General features: G+C 54.1%; 1 protein-coding gene across 1 annotated transcript in view; it reads right to left on the reverse strand.

Moving 5' to 3' along the window:
• Nucleotides 1–20,489, reverse strand: part of CARMIL1 (capping protein regulator and myosin 1 linker 1) — a 146,835-nt gene that overhangs the window by 67,436 nt on the left and 58,910 nt on the right. Inside the window, exons 4-11 of the mRNA XM_071219951.1 lie at nt 18,747–18,806; nt 15,619–15,740; nt 11,284–11,381; nt 10,948–11,018; nt 10,471–10,544; nt 8,576–8,651; nt 6,778–6,866; nt 5,353–5,447 (exon numbers count right to left, since the gene is read on the reverse strand). Of these exons, the coding sequence (XP_071076052.1) occupies nt 5,353–5,447; nt 6,778–6,866; nt 8,576–8,651; nt 10,471–10,544; nt 10,948–11,018; nt 11,284–11,381; nt 15,619–15,740; nt 18,747–18,806 (685 nt within the window). The remainder of the gene's footprint in view (nt 1–5,352; nt 5,448–6,777; nt 6,867–8,575; nt 8,652–10,470; nt 10,545–10,947; nt 11,019–11,283; nt 11,382–15,618; nt 15,741–18,746; nt 18,807–20,489) is intronic.

Below are 20,489 nucleotides of genomic sequence, written 5' to 3' on the forward strand. Positions count from 1 at the left end.
GTCATCAGAAAAACGCAAACTAAAACAAGGAGACCCACTGCATACCCATCAGAATGGCCAAGAGCTGGGGCCCTGAGGACCCTGAGTGCTGTGAGGACGTGGGGGCCCAGGGGTGCTCCCTCCCTGCTGCTGGGCGTGCAGGCGGTGCGGCCACTGGGGTGGACAGCTGGGCATTTTGTTTCTTGTAAAACTGAACACACTTTCAACATATGCTCCTTGGCATTCACCCCCAAACTATATAGGACATCCTGCAAAAGGCAAAACTGAGGACACAGTCAAAAGATCGGCAGTTGCTGGGGTGTATTGGTGGGGGTGGGGGTGAACAGGCAGAGCACAAAGGATGTTTAGGGCGGTGAGAATGTTCTGTGTGTGAGCTGATGAGGGATGCGGGTCATCACTAATACAGACAGACCCACAGCAGGTACAGCACCTGGGTGACCTTGGACACTGGGTGGTGATGGGACCATGTCAGTTCATCAGCTGTGACAAATGCGACATCTGGTGGGGGTGTTGATAATGGGGAGGCTGGGCAGGGTGGGGACTGGGGATTTATGGGAAATCGCTGTGCCTCCCTCTCAACATGGCTGTGGACCTAGATACCGGAGCCTCATTTTCTAATTTTGATAAAAGTTACCACTGCCTCCTCGTGACTAATTCTTTTATGGATTTTGATACTTCACAATGGTTAACAACTTCTCCAAAGCCCAAACTCCGCATCGTCAAATGGTTCTGAACGTGTCACCTGTCGCAGCACAGTTAAAACACTGCGCTAACCTTCACGGAGGCGGTGCGCAGGCTGACTTGGGTTGTTTCGCTTTATGCTTTGAGAAAATGACCATTTTAAAACTGTGTCAGGCACACCTATAACACTTCCTGAGCTGTACACGCCTATAACCAAGCGCAAGGCCAGAATGGAACAATGATTTGACACCCACCCACCTGCTCATTCCTTAACCACGAGCTATCTGGAAGGAAAAAAAGGTCACCAGAAGGGAATGAACAGTCAGCCAGATTCTTCTGTGGAAGGCAGATGATCGCACAAGTAACAAGCAAAGCCCCTGAATTGAGGGTGAATGGAATCGTGTTTGATCTTTGATTTAAAAGAAAAAGAAAGCAGGACTCCAGGTAAACAGGACTGAAGGTAAAGAAGACGAAAGCCTCAGAGCCACGATTCTGTGGTTCAAGTCGTTTTTTTCAACCGCAGACTCAAGTTACTAGCTTCTTGCTGGATGTGCATTTCACTCCCTAGGCTTCCTCAGGCCGCAACCTCATTGTGTCTCTTCTTTAGAGAAACACGCAGGCAAAGTGCTGAGGGAATGGCTCAGCATTGTTTATTTTTTTAAAAACAAGAGAGAACTAAACGGCTCCATGAAAAAGACGTAACATTATTACACAGAGGGTCCCCACTTCCGCCGACTTCTGTTTGGGGTCTTGGCCACATAAACCAGCTGAGAGTGGTTAGCAGCCAAACTCACAGGAAAAAACAACGCAAGTTCCCCTGCCCGGTCCTGCCTGGAGCTCCTTCTCACTGGACAGAGCCTCACAAGACCCGGGTACCGGGAAAACATGCCCCACAAAGATGAGACAGGAGAGGCTTTTCAACGTTTGGCCCAGACTATTCCATTTGTCCCCTCCCCCCAAATGAAAAAAAACATACCCTCCAGCACTGGGAATTAAAACTGAGTTTATCACTAAAAGCTTTTGTTTGGAGACTTTACGGTTGGATTACCCTTTCTGTGACTTTTTTTTTAGTATGTGTCAACCTTAGAAGAGAAACATGTTCTTTACTTCTCCTTTCAGAACAGAACTATTACAGTTCCCTCTGCTTTGAAATATTGATGTAGAACAAAAAAGTAATTGTAAAATGTTTAGTATTGCAATTTGCCATCCAATGTTACTAACTTACAAACACAGGAAATTAAATGTGACATCGCAGATTCAACCGCTAATCACGCGTGCACTTAAATCCCTGTCACGATGCCATTCGCAGTTCTCACCGCGGATATTCTGGAATTAGAATGATTCCCACAGTAGGAAAAAGGCTTAAGGAGGTCCATGTTAATTGAAAGCATCAATATTAATAATTTAGCAAAATTCTGCCCATGGAGTTCTGGTAGGGGGAACCACAGGCTTCCTTCTCATCTGGTGGAAAGAACAGAGATTTGAACGGGTCGATGTCAGAAGGCAGGTGAGTTGTTCGGGTACCTACCAGTTCTCGTGGCTTCCCCGGTGCATTCAGAAACACTGGGGGAAGTGAGTGAATAAATAAAACACAGCGCAGTATCTCCATTTCAACAAAAGGCTGAGAGAACGAGGTTCAAGAACTAGGACTGTAGGAATAGAAGACTCATGGAGAAAACAGAGTCAGCACATCTGACTTCCCAATGCCCTCAAATCCAAATCTGCTGTTTTTAAAATAATGTTTTCCCTTGTGTGGCCATAAAAAATATATGTCTGATATTATGAATTGGAAGAGAGTAACCTCCAGTGTTGTATAGCTGTCACCCAAACCTGGCAATCTCAACTACTGCAATGACTCCTTAAGAAAAGGTGTTGACATGCCCTGGCTGGTGTGGCTCAGTGGACTGAGCGCCAGCCTGAGAACCAAAGGGTCGCTGGTTCAATTCCCAGTCAGGGCACGTGCCTGGGTTGCAGGCCAGGTCCCCAGTACAGGGTGCATGAGAGACAACCACACATTGATGTGTCTCTCCCTCCCTTCCCCTCTCTCTAAAAATATTCTTTCAAAGAAAGAAAGAAAGAAAAGGTGGTGCTGATGTGCTCCGGAGAAAGAAAGAAAGAAAAGGTGGTGCTGATGTGCTCCGGAGAAGCCAGCGGACGGCACCGAAGTCTTGGCTTCCACATGCCAAGGCCCTGAGGCCACAGCCTGAGCCCCGGGCGACAGCCTGAGCCCTGGGCGTATTCCTGGAACTGGCCCTGGGTGTGACTCCTACTCCACAGGCTCTGTGCACATCCCGGAAACAGCGGTTTGTTCACCCAGGAGAGGAGAATAACAACACCCGCACTGCCTAACTTCACGGGGCTATTTCAGGAATCAATGGAGGTAGGAAAAGCGACCACGTCTCGCTCACGCATCTCGCGACAGCCTATTTGTATGCTGCACAGGCCTTTTCCTCACTTGACCTTCAGGCCCCCTAGTGGACAGGTGCTATAATCATCTATTTTAGAGACAAGCAAACTGAGATGCAAGGACGCTAGGTAGCTTGTCCACGGAAACTCAGCTGGGAAGTGGCAAAGCCCAGAAGGGAACCCCCCGATTTTGGCTGCAGACGCTACCAGCAGACACTCTAAGCCTGAGAGGAAGGGGTAGGCGGCAACTCCAGAATCAGTTTCTGTGTCTTATTAGGAAGATAAAATCAGAGCCACTAGCAGATGGTCCAGAGAAAAACATGCGGGCACTTGAGGTCAATATTTGCAAAAGAAAAACACTCTGAGGCAGGGTTCTAAATCATCTCCAAACAAAATAATCAAATTTAGAACAAAGGGAGGGGAGGAGAAAGGACAGACATTCCTGACAAGGCCAAGGTCATGAAAACAGAACGTGTGTGTGCAGCCTTTGGGGGTGGGGTGTGTGGAATGGGCAGAGCGGACCCCCGAAAATGCTCCCTTCCGACCCAAGAAGCAAGGTCAGAGCCCCCCAGGGTCGTGACCAGGAGGGGAGCCAGGGCCAAGTCTGGGTAGCCAGGGGCCTCGGGGAAAGAAGTGCGGCCCCAGCAGGATATCCGAGCACTGCCGCCAGGACCCCCGGGCCAAACAGAGCTGCTGTGGAGAACAGGACCCTCACACCGACCACAGTGCAGGGGACAATGAAAACCGCAGCTTCCCTGCACAGCACTCCCTGGCACTTCCATCCTTCCGACTGGTTTTCATGCTCGTCGGGAACTATTAAGTTCACGTCATGATCTCCTAGGACCTGGCTGTGCCCTGTCAGCAGACAGTGACCTTGAGTCCCTCTCATCACAGAAACAGAACGGACCCAGCCCTCCCGCCTGTGGGAGGCAACCACGTGGTTCCCACGCTCTCACAGCCTCCTCCCCGCGGTGTCTGCTTTTTCCCAAAGGCATGACTCTGCCAGGGATGCCCTGCCCCAGGGCCACGCCTCCAAGGCCCCGGCCATGGCCTATCCCAGGAGCTGCCCCCGTGGGTCGAGTGTTCAGCCCATTCTCTACAGGAGGCTGGGACGCGCGTCATGAAATTCTGCTCAAACTCCAAGCGGGGATCTTTTCAATGAAAAACCCAAGTGTGTCTCAGAAAGAGAAAGCAGATGGAATGTCTCTACCAGCACCCGCAGCTCCGCTTAATAACTAATCCCCGTCAAATACTGACATTCCAAGAGGAAAGGCCCTTCTCAGCTCTGCAGGGAAACATCTGCAACAGGCACTGAAAACAGAAGGTGCCGGTGGAGACGGAGCTGTTTGCCCTCAAAGCCCGTCCACCGCGTTCTCAAATGCAGCCCACACTCACCCACGGGCACCCCCCACCCAGGGGGGCGCCCTCCGTGAGACCCTGTGCCTCGCCCCGAGCTCAGGTCCTGAGCCGCCTCCCGAATCTCACTTCCAAACTTGTGACGTATCAGAAGGCATCTGCAGATGGCAGACGTGTGTGCTGCTCCCTGGGACTCCTGTCCCTGGTATGGGCGCCCTGGAGGTTGTCCTCGAGGGGGGGGGACTGAGGACAGTGATGGTATGTCCCCAGCGTGATGAGATCACCAAGCAGCTGGCTGTGAGTTCATCGAAAGGGAGTGTGTCCTGGGTGGGCCCCACCCACCCAATCAGCTGCTCTGTCTAAAAAGTGGGGCGAGCTCCTGCTAGCCAGGGGAGCACAGTCAGCCCACACACTGGGAGATGACGGGCCTCATGGTGAGGCCTGGAAGGGGTCCCTGGCCCTGCCGGCCACCAGCAAGCAGACGGGGACCTTTGTCCTAGAGCCCGAAGGGGATTCCACCACCAGTGAACTTGAGGGGGACCCCAGGTCACGAGGAGGTCACAACCTGGCTGGCAACCAGGTGGCAGCCTCACGAGACAGAGGATAAAACCCACCAACCCGAATGCGCCCTGCTGGGCCAGGAAACAGGGGGACAGTACACCTGAGTCTCTGTAGGCTGCCGAGCTGGTGGGGACTTGTTACACAGCGATAGAGAACTAATAGTGTGAAAACACTCTCTTCCTATGGGTGTCACTTCGGAAATGGTTCAATGACAGGAGGTCAGCGTAAGTGTTTCCATCAGAGCTGGGAGGACCAGAGCCAACAGGAGCTCCACCAGCACGTATGGCACCACCACGGCTCAGCCGCTCCGCCCGCCAGCACCCCGCCACAGCCTGGCCGCCATGGTACCTCGGTCCTCCAGCGCGTTGCCAGCAAGGTTGATGGTGTGCAGTCCTGAGCCGGGGTTGTGCGCCAGCGCACTGGCCAGCTTCTGTGCAAAATCTCTGCAAGGAAACAGCACAGTGAGATGGAGTCACACGGCACGTGACCCGCTCCAGCACTCACAGCGAGAGCTGCTGGCAGGAAATCAGCAGCCAGGGACGCTCTCTTCCCAGCAGCGACCTGGGCAGCACCTGTTTGTTAGCACCCAGTCCATTCCGTGCAAGTGTGAGTCCTCCTGTGAGAAGCTGTGAACTCACAGCTGAACTCGGTTCGTTGGGATGGGCCAAAACCGCAATCCGGCGGAAAAAAAAGACAACGTGCAATTGCCCCATGGAAGACGCATTTGCGGGCGCGATTAACAGCCCTTGTCAGCCCCTGCACAATGGAGAGCAGCACTCGTGGGCACAAACCGACCGCTCTGGCCGTCGGGTTTGACGCCTGCAATGGCTGGTGCCACATCCTGACAAAAACCAGAACGTCCGCCAGGTGTGGTTAACTGAGAGGAACGCCCTGCGGGCTGTGATTATGACATCGCCACCCTCCCTGCTCAGCAGCCCCAAAGTCTGTGTCTCAGATCCCAGCTCTGCTGCGCCTCACACGGGCTCGGGCAGCAACCTTGGAACCACGAGGTGAAGATGGTGTGAGTGTGGATCTGGAAAGGGAGGCGCATGGACAAAACCGAGCACAGCAAAGGAGTAAAATAATATGCGACAGCCCTGGCTGGGATGGCTTGTTGGATTGAGCACCGGCCTGCAAACTGAAGGGTCACCAGTTCGATTCCCAGTCTAGGGCACATGCTTGGGTTGTGGGCCTGGTCCCCAGTAGGGGGCTCACAAAAAACCACCACACATTGATGTTTCCCTCTCTTTCTCCCTCCCTTCCCCTCTCTAAAAATAAATAAATAAAATCTTTTAAAAAATGTTTTTTAAATATGCAATAGGTTCTTACAACAACTACCATCAGTGACACGGATAAAATTTAATGCAGCACCTAGAATATGAAAGATACTCTCTAAGCTCTTTAACATATCATTTATTCTCAGAGCTGTCATTTTATAAGGAAGGTGCTAACATTTTCTCCATTTCAAAGTTGAAGAGACTGAGGCACAAAGAGCTGAAACGACCTGTCCAAGACCACGAGGCGTCTGGCTCAAGGGTCCACCAAGCCCTTGACCTCTACACCATCAAAAACATCCTGTGACCCGAGAGGAAACAATGCGATAAAACCCACACCTTTCTGATCATGATGGGGACTCCTGGAACTCTTTCTTAGAAGGGAAATCATGGTATTCTATACGTGAGGGGCCCACTTTTCTTTTAACTGTGCATTAATGTTAGAGAAAATGGCAAAAAGTCCTAAAGCAATGTAGTCACACATGCAGGAAATACTCACGCTCTGAGTCCAGCGTTTTCCAACACCAGTTCTTCCAGACGACTGGACCTGCTCACCACCCTCAAGATGTGCTCGCAGACATCAGTGGACTGCGAGAGAACACACTCGGTGAGCACGCGTGTGTACGTCAGACACACACGCGTCTGAAACCGAGCTCACATCATCGCTACGGCCCACGCAGACGCAGAGTTGCAGTTATGTCAGTCATTCACACGCTCACGCAGTCATTCAGCAAACCCTGACTCCTCACTGACCACCACACACCATCTTGCTGAGGGTCCCGGGGGTGCAGGGACAGAAGGGACACGTCCCTGCCATCAAGAGAATGCCATCCAGCCAGGGAATCAGAGAAGAAAACAATGAAGGGTGACAGAATGGCGAGAAGGACGTCTGGGTGAGGCTCGGGCACACAGAGCTGCATCCCACCCGGTCCTGGGTAAACCAAAGGGAATTCCCAAAGAAAGGGACACGTGAAACAGACAATAAAGACCAACAGGCAGTGATGGTGGTAGTGGTGCTCATAGTGATGCTGATGGTGATGCTGATGGGTGGTGCTGATGGTGATGGTGGTGATGACTGTTAGAATTTCTGTACGCTTTCTATACGGATCTCAGTAACCTGCCAAGTAGTTACACTGCTACACCTACTCATTCATTCAACAAACGAACTTGACACCCATTTATTAAACCGATTTTTATTGAGTAGCTATTGTGAGCTACATAGTCTGGTGAGCACTGGGTAGCGATGAATAAGACATCAGCTCCCACTCGCTCCCAAAAACGGGTACACAGGAAGCTGAGGCCTTGAAGGTCAAGTGACCTGTCTAAGGTCGCACGGCCTTATAAGGAGAGCCAGCATCGGGACCCCGGGTTTCTGTTTCCAGGCCCGCACTCTTTCTTGCAGCCTGCTGGCCCCTCACGGGCCCCAGGCAGTTCAGCCCATGTCCCTGCTGACAGCACCTCCGGTCACAATCCCAGAGAGACCCCCGCGGGGCCCGTCCACCAGCAAATGTCAAATCTCCACTGTCCTCAGATGCGCGTCTCAAGCCCAACCCCACCTCCTTGCTGCGATAGTCTTTAACCATCCGTTTCTATGACCTCTGAGAGCCAGAGGCTTGAATGCAAGAGTCTCCAACAAAACACCTGAACTACCTCCTGTCTGGAAGTGGAGCAGCCAAAAGCTAACTCTCAGATAAGCACCTGCCCACGCGGCCGCCTTGCACTTGCACGAAAGCCCTAACAGAGCATCTTATCCCCACTAGTAAAACAGACCAAGAACTGGGCTCCCTCGTACTAAGGAAAACGCACCGATTTCACTTTGATGTCATTCGGCTTACACATCGACGGGCCCCCAAGCTCATCTAGAAAATCAGTGTTACTATCATTAACTCTGCCTGGTGACAGTTTCCTAAATTCTGAGGAAGGAAAGCTCGGTGGAGGCGGGATACAAACAGGAACCTAGCCTCTGCTTCCTGCGGCCGTGCAGGCCTAGCGTGGACCATTTCTGCCGACAGAAGGGTGGGTGCGGAAGGCCCCTCTCACCGTGTCTTTCTGGCCGTCGGCTACACTGCCTGAAGCAGCCGAAAACACCGAGAAGTACTTCTCTAACGCACCTCACACGCCACACGTTAGGGAATGCCATCGAGAGCATTTGCAGGGACGTTGCTCCCCCAGAAATAACACGTATGCAGCTCACCAGCACAGGAGAAGAACAGACATCCATACAGCTTTATAATTAAATCCAGGCGGTTTCAATGCAGCCTCGCTGAGCGCCATGCGCACCGTCTCCGGGCACTCACCAGCCGCAGGTCCTTGGCAGACAGCCTGGTGAACCACTGGTTGTACTCCAGGGCCGCGATGATGGGGATCAGGTCCCTAGAAGCAGAAGTCACAAACCCCGTGACCAAGCTGTGACAACGGCCGCGGTCAGGGCCTCCACGCTCACCTGTGAACGCCCACTATGTCCTTGGACCACTCGGTCCTAAGTTCTTTAACCCTCACGTACGTTCTACATTCTGTGGCCAGAGGACTTGTAGAGTGAGGCCCGGCGCCCAGGCTGACCAGAAGTGACACTGGGCAGATCCCCAGAGCTCAGCAAGTGCCCGACGACCAACTGGTACCCCCATGCGGTTCGTAGCATCTGCCTGCATTGCAGGCTGCCCTGTGTAAGGGCCCCAGGTCCCCCGGACAGCTCACTGCCCGCATCCTATTCAGCCTCTGTCCTATTCTGCCTTGAATTCCTGTTTACTACCTCAATGTCGGGCCCATCTCCCCTGGTTGTATGTCCTTTGAAAACCATCATAAAGGGCTTCTCGGGTCCTTATCATCTGTCTCCCAACCAGGGAGGACCGAGTGTCCAGGAAGCACTTCAGCAAACATGGATGGAAAAGCCAAGGCCTGAGCCTAGGGTCCCAGGAATTGGTTCCTCTCAGGACATCCCAGCCGAGTGCCGAGCACAGAGCTCTGTACCAGTGACAATCTAGTCTCTGACTTGGTCCCACGTACACAGAAAACACACAGGAGTCTTCACAGTGACCCAGGAGGGGGACCACCATTGAACATCACTTTATAGATGAGGACCCCAAGTCCAGAGAGGGCAGGGCGCTGCCCGTGGCCACAGTCGGTCTGGGCAGGGCCGGGACCCCCACCCGGACAGTGTGGCTGACTCACGAGCATCTTGTCGTAACTACTATCCTAACTCACTGACCAGCCATCTGCCTTCCAGACAGCCCAGAGTCTTCCACCTATGCCTCAGGGACAGCCAGGGTCCCAGAGAGGAACTCCAAACCCCTTCCACCACAGGCAACCAAGCCCTCCGATCCCAGTTTGAGAGTCAGCACTAAGTTGTATTCTGAATGATTTCTGAAATACCGGCAACATTCCTGTTGTTTTCGACATCGAAAAGAAACCGCTAGTATTTGGGGACTATCTAAATAAGGTAAAACACAAAAACAAAAAACTCTAACTTGCTTGTCAAATTGCTTGCTACTCTGGATCCTAGGCTACCTATCGAATTAGCAGTTCTTATGTCATCTCTATGCTCGGTATGACATCACAGGAATTTAATTTCTCTAGGGCTTATTTTCAGGCCAGACGTTCCCCCCCCCCTCCCTTGGCCCAGCAAAGTTTCTCCCCGGGGCCTGCGCATACGGACCACAGACCCGAATTGACTCCAGTCCAGGTCATAAAAGCCGAGCGTCCCACAGGTGCCCTGTCACAGGTGTCGTTGGCTATTGTCACTATCGCAAGGCCGATGGTGGCCACCATTTCCACGTGCATGGGGACCCCCATCCATAAAGAAACTATGCGCTAAGTCATCTGTTAGGAGCTCAACATAAGACTTTATCCTAGAAAAAAGCTAGTTGAAAGAGAGGTACATTTTACATACCGGCTAGACTAAATACACCCGGGGAGCCAGTCTCGGAGCCTAAGAATTAGATTGTTTCCACAGTAAAAATCAGCACATTTTCTAGCTGTGAACTCCGGCGCACACAGGCATCCCCACCCCAAAGCATTCGCAGCGACAAGCACCCCTGAACTGCTCACTGACCGGCAGACCCCAGAGAGGCCCAGATTCTCCTGGTTCCTGTTATGAAAGGGTCTCTGCAGACGGGGCCCCGCAGGGTCAGCGGGGATGGGCAGCTCTGAGAGCCCGGCTGGAGAGGGAGGAGGGGCCGGAGGAGAGCGCCCCCACCTGTGGTCCAGATGACTAAAGTCCTGCAAACTCAGCTCCCGGGTGTCCTGTGTCAGGTAGATGGTATCCACGTCCTACCAGAAACACAATGCAGTCACGTCAACAGGCCGGGTCAACGGCGGGGCAGCAGGCAGGACGCAGAGGGGATCGGACAGTGACCCAGGCGGATTGGATGTCACCCGAGCCAGGAAGAGTGTCAGCAAAAACACACGGTGGGGACAAAGAGAAAGAAACGGACAAGTATCGAGAGTCTGTGTATATGTGCTATTGCCTGTGTGTACACAACTGCGTGTGACTGTGTGTGTGGGTGTGCGAGTGTGAGTGTGAGCGAGTGTGTGTGAGCGTGTGAGTGCATATGTGTGTGGGTGTGTGAGTGTGCATGTATGTGTGTGAGTGTGGGCGTGTGCATATGACTGTATATATGAGTGTGGGGGAGCGTGTGTGTGCGTGTACACATACGCACACAGACACACTCACCCACTGCACTTCTTCCCGGTACGGGAATCCCAGCCAGTCGCAAACGTAGGCGTACATCTGAGAAAACCCACCTGAAACACAAATAAGTCTGTGACGGGTGTTCGGGGAAACGATTTTTAAGTTCAGATTGAAAAGCTGCCACACAGCCAATGTGACAGGCACAAGGCAGGATGCAGCGGAGCTTACACGTGGGGCTCTCTGCCCACCGGTATGGCCACGCTGATCACACCTTCAAACCAACTGCACGTTATGGGGGCGTGCTAGGGATAGACTGCACTTCCCGGCCGGGGACACCCCAGCAGACACCGGTATTTTGGTTTTAAAATGTGTGCTCACCGCAGGGGCCCTGCTCGGCCACGGGCTGGCTGTCCCACCGGGCCTGCAGGCTGGCCAGGCACTCCGCCGGCTCCATGGACACCCTCTTCATGATCTTCCTGTGAGACAGACAGCAAGAAGGACCATCAATCACCACGGGTTTCGGCGCTGCATGCAGAAATCTATCTTGTGAGAGGCCTCTTTTAAAAACAAACTAGAGCGTAGCTTCAGAGAGTGTCAACTGCTGTGACAGGCAGAGCCATGTCCTGGAGAGCAGGCACGCAGGCCCAGCATTCACGCATGGTCTGCACTGAGCAGTGGACAAGCCACACCAACCTTCTGGGTGTTGAACCTGCACCAGATTCAGGAGACAGCGCAAGAGGCCAGGAGCAGCGACCCAGGTGACAAGCACACAGCTCTGTCCACCCAAACTCAGGCCTAACTGCTGACATGAAAACCACCTGTGAATCCTTTTAATCCACTTCAATTAAGTGATTTATTTAAACTCCACTCCCAAGGCTCATCCTGTGTCATACGGCCACTGTGCCCAGAACATCACCTGCTTCAGGGACACCAGCCACACCACGCCACGCCACTTCCCGGCCGGCTCCACCCCTGCCATCCCCGCCGCCTTCCAAAGGGAGGGGCTGCCAGCACCTGCTTCCCATAAACCCCCCCTTTGCACTTTTCTTCACAACAACCTTGCCTTTTCATACTTCAGTTGGCTTTTGACTTCCTGACGGGATTCGCAAAGCCATTTTCCTCACGAGAGAAGGAAACACTGTCCTACCACACCGTGCTCACGGGCAGTGACCTTCACTCGTGTACACAGAGGACGGAATAAGGAAGCACAGGAAAAAGTCATGCGAGAAGTTACATTCTCTCACCTAAAAAGGATGTTTTTATCCCATTTAACAACAACAAAATCTAATTACAGAAATGCAGTCAACTCACCTATAAACATATAGCAATAAAAATCATCAACATCAAAGAAATCTCCCCAAACATCTTCGTTTCCCTTTCTGGCCGTGTGGCCTTTAGTTCTGACGCTGCTGGCTGCCTGGCTGCCCAGGGTCACCAGTGAAGCTTCCGGAGCAGTTCTCCAGCAGTTTCCAGCATTAACTGAATCCTCATAAAACTGTACGCACACCAGCATTATCCTCCTCCTACAGATGGGGATACTGAGGCATTGAGAAATGAGTTTATTGCTGAGAGTCTCACCTTTGAAATATCTGTCCTGTCTGACAGCCTCCAGTTTGACCTTGAGGCTCTCATGAAGTCCAGAATGCAGGGCTGTGGAACCGAATCTACCTTCTTGTAAAGGTCCAAAGCCCTCCCTGACCTCTGCAGTTGGACCTCAGCTTTGTCTGCCGGGCTGGGCTGCTGCTGGCCCCCAATGTGGTTGCAGCTGTGCCTGCCCTCACTCTGAACTTCCAGTCACACTGCCATGGCCAACCGACCGCAGGGCAATCCCCAGACCCACCCCAACCAAGCCCTTCCCTGGAAAACAGAGAAAAACACACATAAATCAAACACTATTTTCTTGATATCCCATGCCAAGTGCGACTTCCCCTTTCTGACCTCTGGGGATGTTTTACTCAACAGTACAGTCTTTGTGGAACTTTCTTACACTCTCTTTAGACTATAAAATCTCAGAGGGCGGAAACAGGCACTCATCCACGTGCGATGGAGGAAGCTCCCAAGTGAACATTTTCTAAACAAACGCTAACGTGCCCTCGTGACTTAAGGTAAAAATCTAGCTTTCTGCTGGAGCGCAGCCAAGGTCCTGCACATCAGAGAAGCTGCAGGCGGGACGCAGCAGCTTCCCAGGGCGAAGGGCCACAAGCACGGTGGACACTGACCCGCAGCGCTCAGCCGCAACCCTCCCTGGTGTCTCTTCGCCGCCCCATCCCGGAGGCCAGCCTCCGCCAGCAGCCCGCACCGCACGGCGAGGAGGAGAACGCCCACAGAGCAATGCAAACGGCCACTTCATTTCTAAATTTGACTTACATTTTCTTCCTTCACCTTCACATTTTCCCTTAGGACAGATATGTGCACAGGGAGGTGAGGAAAAGACACTGGTGAGTGTGAATTTTGATTCAAATTCTTCATTACTTCATTCTCTTGACTGCAGTCCGGAGGCCTGACTATACCTTGTGGACGTGTATGTGCTGCTCCTACACACGGGATTCTGATCACGGCTGTGGTTTTCAGGACTGCGTGTGGGGAAACCAGAAATCCGCACGACACAGGCGCGGTGTCCACCGTGGCTCCCTCGGACCGGAGGTCAGACCTGCGGGCCACCCTGGCTGTGTCTGCCCTCCCGTCCCGACAGCTGCTCGTGGGACCCTGTCCTGTGGACCAGCCTCCAGGGGACCAGAAGTGCCCTGAGCAAGGACAGAGATGAAGGCTGGGGACCCAGGGCCCCCACGGCAGATTCATGTCATATATTCAATGGGACCAGTGAGTCAGACGAGACTCAGAATCCAGATACAGCTTCATATTCCCCAGCTTCCCATGAGTGTGACGCATGGAGTCCCTGGGGGACGTTCTGTTTGCAATGGTCTATGTTACTCGTGTTATTTACGTGAAGGAGCTACTTGACTTCCTGGCAGCTGGGACCTCAGGCCCATGAAGGAGGGGGAAGAAAGGAAACAGTGACCCACGCCCCCACCCTCGTGAGTGACAGGAACCAACGCAAAAGCAGTCACCCTTTTCCCCGGCCAAAACCATGTGGCACCATCCAAGGAGTTCACTGGGATGGGCTCGCCGTGTGTGTCGGGCAGGAAAACAAAACGAGAGCCAAGCATGTTTAAGTTACAGAAATTCTCTGCGTGTTGTCTGCTAGCTAGGTGATGGTCGCACCTGGTTCCTCGCAGGCCCCTCCCCTCCCTACTGCCGCCTCCGAACCCTCGCCGTCCTCTTTGGGGAGCACCCCCTGCGCAGGGCTCAGGCACCTCCCACCCACACCCATCACCTCCTGCCTCTTCTGCTCACGTCACCTGAGCTCAAGCATCCATGGTTCAAAGGCAGGGCCACTGTCTGCTGATGTCTCCATGTCCCCAGGCCACCTCCCCCACACTCTGTATCAGGCACAGAGTAAGCATGAAATTTGGGGGCTCGGGGAGTGCTGACTGCGTTCCAAGGACGAGGGAGCCAGGATTCCTGACAGCCCGGCCTTCGCTCCAGCAGCCCCCAGGCCGGAAGGAAGGACCAGCATGCTCTGGGCTCTCTGTCGCTCTTCCTGCCCCAGGATGCTGCTGACTTACTACGCTGTCCCACCGACACCCCCTTTCTCGCTCCCCCATACAGCCACATGCTGCACTATCTCCCATCCAAATGTGAACAGATTCCTTGCACACCTTTTGCTACATCCGGCCTCCTGGCCCCCTGGGGCCACACTTGTCTACATGTTTTCCACACAAGCCACAGCCACCTGTCCCTGCCCAACCGGGCACCTGCCTGTCCCCACCAACCCTGCACCGCTCAGGTCACGGCCGCCTGTGCCCATCACAGCACCACCCTGCTGGATGACCTCTGCCCTCAGCGTGCCCAACGCCCAGCGTCACTGGGCAGGGTCCCCTGGGCTCCAGGTTTCCACGGGAACTCTTACCCAACTTGCTCTGCAGCTCTCTTCCTTCACTTGACCCCCAAATCTTGGGCTCACTGTCAACACACTCCCCCTCCCAGGTGCACGGCTCTCTCCGTGGCCACGTCACCGGCAGGTGTTGGTCCGGGCTGACACTGTAGCTGTCACGGGTGCTGCGTCCCCAGACCTGATCCAACCCCCAGCCTCGCTCCGGGACCTGCCACCTGGCGTCCCCACCTGGATGTGCCAGATGCCGAGTTCAGCGTTCCTGACCCATAACAGCCCCCTCCACCCCGGCCCCTACAGCTCCCCTAGGCCCTCTCCACCCCAAGGAAACACAGCAAGCTCCCCAAGTACAAACCTGTGCCCAGTAATCCTGAGTTTAAACACTTAACGAAAATAAATAAATGCTGCAATTACCAATATCCCTAAGGCGCACTTCGGAAAATGAGAGGAAGAGAAAAAGGCTAATTATTATGTTTAGCTTTTCTTCTGCATCTTTTTTTAGGTTCCCTTTACTGATCAGAAAATCAAACACGAAGGAAATGGCGCTGTGTCCCCGTTGATGCCGTGGGTGACGGCTGTGCACCAAGCACTGGGCCCCCTGCATCTGTGGGAAAGCTGGGCGCCAAGTTCACAGGGGGTTGGGGGCAGGGGGTGGAGCGACAATCCCAGAATGAAACCTCGGATGGGGAACACGGGCTGAGGTAGCAAGGCCGGCCAGCCCACCGCCTGCCGCCCACCACCGCCCCCCGACCGGGACTCACACGGGAGACAGGCCGGGGAACGTCCTCCGCAGGCAGGAGCCCATGTGGGCCAGCACCTCTCTCACATCCTCGGGCGACGCCATCCGCAGCGACAGGTTGTACTTCTCCGTTTCCAGGACCATCTGCAAGAGCCAGTGGGCACCGCGTAATCAGGACCAAGTGCTCGAATTCGTAATCGGAAACAGGGCAAACCACTTTCACTGAGGCCCTCGAACACAACCCCAGCACCTTGGGGGCCCTTTCTTAAAACAGCACCCGCAGTTTCAGAGTCACAGAACTTTCGGGTCCACGGTGGACAGGTGATCACAGGCACCCCACAACTGAAGCAAGTGTCACGAAGGGCCCAGCTGCAGATTCAGACCCCCCAAATGCCACCGTGTGAGAGAGGCTGAAGGTCCACATTCACACGTGACCCCGCTTTTACCAAGATTTTGTCTGGAGGGGCACCAGGCAAGGCCCCGCTGTCCAGGGCGTGCCTCAGGCTACCTCGGCTGGATGAAAGGCACCTATGAGCCCTGCAGCTCCGACGACGCCTTGTGGGAGAAGACCTGGAAATTCCCTCCAGGTGAAGGCGAGCAGGGCGTGCGTCCTCACCACCTCTCTTCAGCCTGGTGTGGGCGCGCTCGTGCAAGGTGGCGGGCTGCGGTGTGCTGTCACCTACAGATAAGCTGTTTCGCGTACATTGGCACGAGACAGGAGACCCCAGGGTCGCAGACCAAGTGCTTTGCTATCTGTCGGTGGCACAGCCAAGGCATCGTGTTCACATGGACCGCTGCCGTCACCCCTGAGCCCCACTGGGGGCACGTGGCCAGCTCAGTCGGATGCCCGCACACAGTGGGCTGCTTATAGGAAAGGGGCCCGCGAGCTTGCCGAGTCTCCTGTCCTCGTGGTCATCAGACAGCATGGCTGTCTCCCCCCGGGGCTACTCACTGCTCATGTGACCCCAAGAACAGCAGGAATTCACAGACAGACAGACAGACAGGCGGGAGCCGAGAGACCCACGAGGACCGTCTCCCCGCTGCAGCCGGGCGAGAACAGTAAACCGCGTCCTCATTGAAAGGGAGGGAGCAGCACTGTCTGTTACACGAGACACGGCCGTCCGTGCAGAACACGGAGCTCGCTATTCAAATGCCACCAGACCTGATCGGTGGGTGGGGACACGTGACCAGGGACAGGGGCACTACACAAAAATCAAAACCGTGTTTCCAAATACGGGCAAGAGACAATGGGGAACTGAATTTTAAAAAATAGTACCACTCATAATATCATCAAAAAGTAGGAAGTACTTAGGCACAAACCTGACAAAAGATGTGTAAGACCTGTGCCCTGACCGAGAGACACCAGAGGCCAAATCAGTGGAGAAATGGGACGATTTCCGGGTCAGGTGCCAATTCTCCCCAGCGTGGTTCAGAGAGCCAATATAATCCAAGTCTAAACCCTCCGTGGCATTTGCCAGGGCGGAGTCACTGAAACCGCTCTGCACAGGGAGAACCTCGATGAAGGACCAATGGTATCTGATTTCAGGTCTGCCTGTGAAGCTACAGTAACCCAGACCGTGTCATGGGACAAATACCGAAGGGACAGGACTCGGAGTCAGGACATAGACCGGCGTTGAAGGAGCAACTGATCTTTGAGTGAAAGCCAGTCGGGGCGAAACAAGCATTCCACGCGAACGGCACAGGACACGCGGACGCACGCGATAAAGAACCTCACTGATCCATCCATACGTCGCTGGGTTCATACACAGAGATTACGTCAACATGGACCATAGACCTAGACGTGTAACCTAAAACTGGAAAACTTGTAGAAGACACAAAACATTCTGTGACCTCGGGTTAAGCAAAGATTTATTCGACCCGACATCAAAGCAAGAGCCATCCGCAGAAGGAAAATATTGAGACACTGGACTTCATCAGAATTTAAAACGTCTGCTCTTTGAAAGGCACTGTGAAGAAAAGGAAGAGATAAGCCCGCGAGTGACAGAAAATACGTGAACCTCGTCTATCTGACGAACCCACGTATTCAGAATACAGGAGCAACTCTGAAAACTCTAAGGCAACAAGGAACGCAATTTAAAAATGGCAAAAGTTGTGAACTGACATCTGATCAGAGAAGACCCTGGTGGCAAACAAGCAATAATACAAAGACGCTCGTTTCTCCCGTGAGGAGGGAAATGCGGATTCGAACCATGACAGGAAGCGCGCACACTCACTAGATCCGGACAAAGTAAGCAGTGGCGCGCCCGTGCTGGGGATGGCGAAGGAGATCGACAGGGCCACTCTGGAAGGCAGCGTGGCAGCCTCTTAAAGGTCAGCCATGCGCCTGCTGCACGATCCAGCCGCCGCCACCTAGATGCCACCCCAGGGAACGAGAGCCCGGGTGCAGCCGAAGACTCGCACGTAAATGTGCACAGCAGCTTTACTCAGAGCCCAAGACTAGAGACAACCGGTGTCCATCAGCAGGGGACGGACGAGCAACCTGTGAGAGCCATGCGATGCTGCCACTCGGCCACGAGGAGGAGCGCTCGACGAGACCTGTGCGGCAGGGGAAAGCAGCCTCGCGACGACGCTACTGATGAGGGAAGGCAGGCTGTCGGTTCCATTCTCAGAAAATTCTAGAACAGGGAGACTCCTCTGGGTCTGCTGGGAGCAGGTGCCTGCCGCTGAGGAGCAGGGCGGACAGGTGTCCGAGGAGGCTCCCAGGGACGGACGGGTTCAGTATGTCGATCACAGGAATGGTTTCATGGGGACCCGAATGCCACACCTACCCACTGGACACTTCCCTCAGTTCACTGCAGGTTCCTTAGGGCTCCATGAAGCTGGCTGGAAACGCCTACATGTCACGAACACCGAAACATCCACCTCAATCCCCAGAAAGCCCTGGCATGGTGCCGTGCGACGGCTATGAAGTGTTGGTGCCGCAGCTCATACAAAACCTCTAGGAGGAGCACTCGCATGGGGAACTGCCCGCAAGAGCTCCCCGGCAGCTGCGGAGAAAGTTTCCCTTCCGGGACCCGCCCCACTCTGCCCACACAGCCCGGTCAGCAGCCTCCCGCCCACCCAGCACCTTCAGGTCCCTCATCCTGACAACCTGTGGGCCCGGCCACTGGTCTCTGGGCTCACACTCACCTGGGCAGGCTTGTTGCAGGTGACGCCGTGAATGTCCAAGTAGTTGAAGCTCAGCTCCAGCTGCAGTGGAGGGAGGAGGGGAGACAGATCTGTAAGCAGGGTCTCAGAACAGAATGCGAGCTAACAGCACCGCAGTGAGAAACGCCACCAGCACGGGAGGTGGGCTGGTTTGCTGTCTCCATTCCCTCCCTCGGATCAGACCCGGACTGACCGTCCTTCACAAAAAGCATTATTTGTGTCCCTAATGGGACAGAGCATGTCCTCTTAAATTTCATCCTGGGACAAACACAGGGGAAAGCTCCTGTATTTCTACTCTGGGAATTGATTCATTCAGAAACGAAGGTGCCACACAAGCCATCTGAACACACCTCTTTCTTCCACTTCAAACCTTCACTTCAGAAAGGAGGGTGACATCAGCGCTCGCCCCCGCTTTCTGACCCCAGCCTCTCTGGTTACAGTCTGACCACTTACTGGAATCATCATTCCTCCCACCAGCTTCCCTAAAAATTCGCATCTTAAATGTGTTTAGAGAAATACAATATTTAGGAATTTTAAGCCAGGCTTCAATGAAACACATGGTTAAATTGAAGTGTGCTCTCTCTCTACATGTAGATAGGTGGTTTCCTTTTTATTTCCTTTTTATTTCAGGACTAAGGGTCTCTTCCTCCCGTCTCCTGTGACCAGCATTTACTCTCTTCAGAGTATGTCCAGTCTCACACTTTCTGCCTGTTGTTCCTGGACAGCGGCCACTAAGCTCTCTCCCGGCTCTGCAGCCTTCCACCCACAGACCACGGGGACAGCATGGGGTCCATCTGTTTTGCCCTCACCTTCAACCTAGAAATGCAATGGGAAAGAACTCCCAAGAACCAAGCCCACCGGCCCTCCGCTCTGCTCCAGGGGAGGCGGGGACCGTCCTGTCACTTGTGGGCACTCTGAGCTTCCCCACCCACCTCCAACTATGGGGGGCGAACGGGAAGGCCTGGCTGGGCACTCAGGGCCCATGCCCTCTCCATGGTCACATTCCCCAGGCCCCTCAGCCTCAAACCACTGTACGGCCTTAAGCAGACAGGTAGTTCTAAGAGATGTCCTTGATTAAATAAATGTACCTGACAATCAGAATGGCTCTGATTAGGTTGGGGGACACATCTCACTCAGCAGGTGTGAGCCACAGTGAGCAGGTGCGAGCAAATGTGAGCAGGTGTGAATGGGAGTGAGCAGGCACAAACAGGTGTGAACAGGTCTTGTGAGCGGGTATGGGCAGGTGCAAATGGGTGTGAACAGGTGTGAGCGGGCCTGAGTAAGAGTGAGGTGTGAGCAGGTGTGAACAGGTATGAGCAGGTACACCCTCACAACCCGGCAGCCGGGCGAGTGCCACTGGCGCTGGCGCCATTAGCACTGTCTCGCGCGGACAGCTCTGGTCCACGTGCGAGGGAGGGCAGTGAAGAGGCTTCCCCTGGGCCTGAGGCAGTCGGCGGGACAAGCAAAGTGCTAGGGAGCCGGGGACGCATCGTGACATTCCAGCTGGGCCTCACAGACCCCCAGACAGTCAGGCACAGAGGGGGCAGGATGGAAACCGAGGCTGCAGGAAGAGCCTTTGCAAAGGCTCAGAGGCCTTGTGATTAAAGTTACTACCAGCTGAGCGGGAGGGGGCCTAAGACATCCGACAGCAGAGAGGCTCAGCCATCCTCTCAGCCCACCCACGGAGGTTTCACCAGGCCTATGCCCTCGGCCCCCAAACATCAG

Source organism: Desmodus rotundus, chromosome 12 (genome assembly GCF_022682495.2).
Source record: "Desmodus rotundus isolate HL8 chromosome 12, HLdesRot8A.1, whole genome shotgun sequence".
Lineage (NCBI taxonomy): Eukaryota > Metazoa > Chordata > Mammalia > Chiroptera > Phyllostomidae > Desmodus > Desmodus rotundus.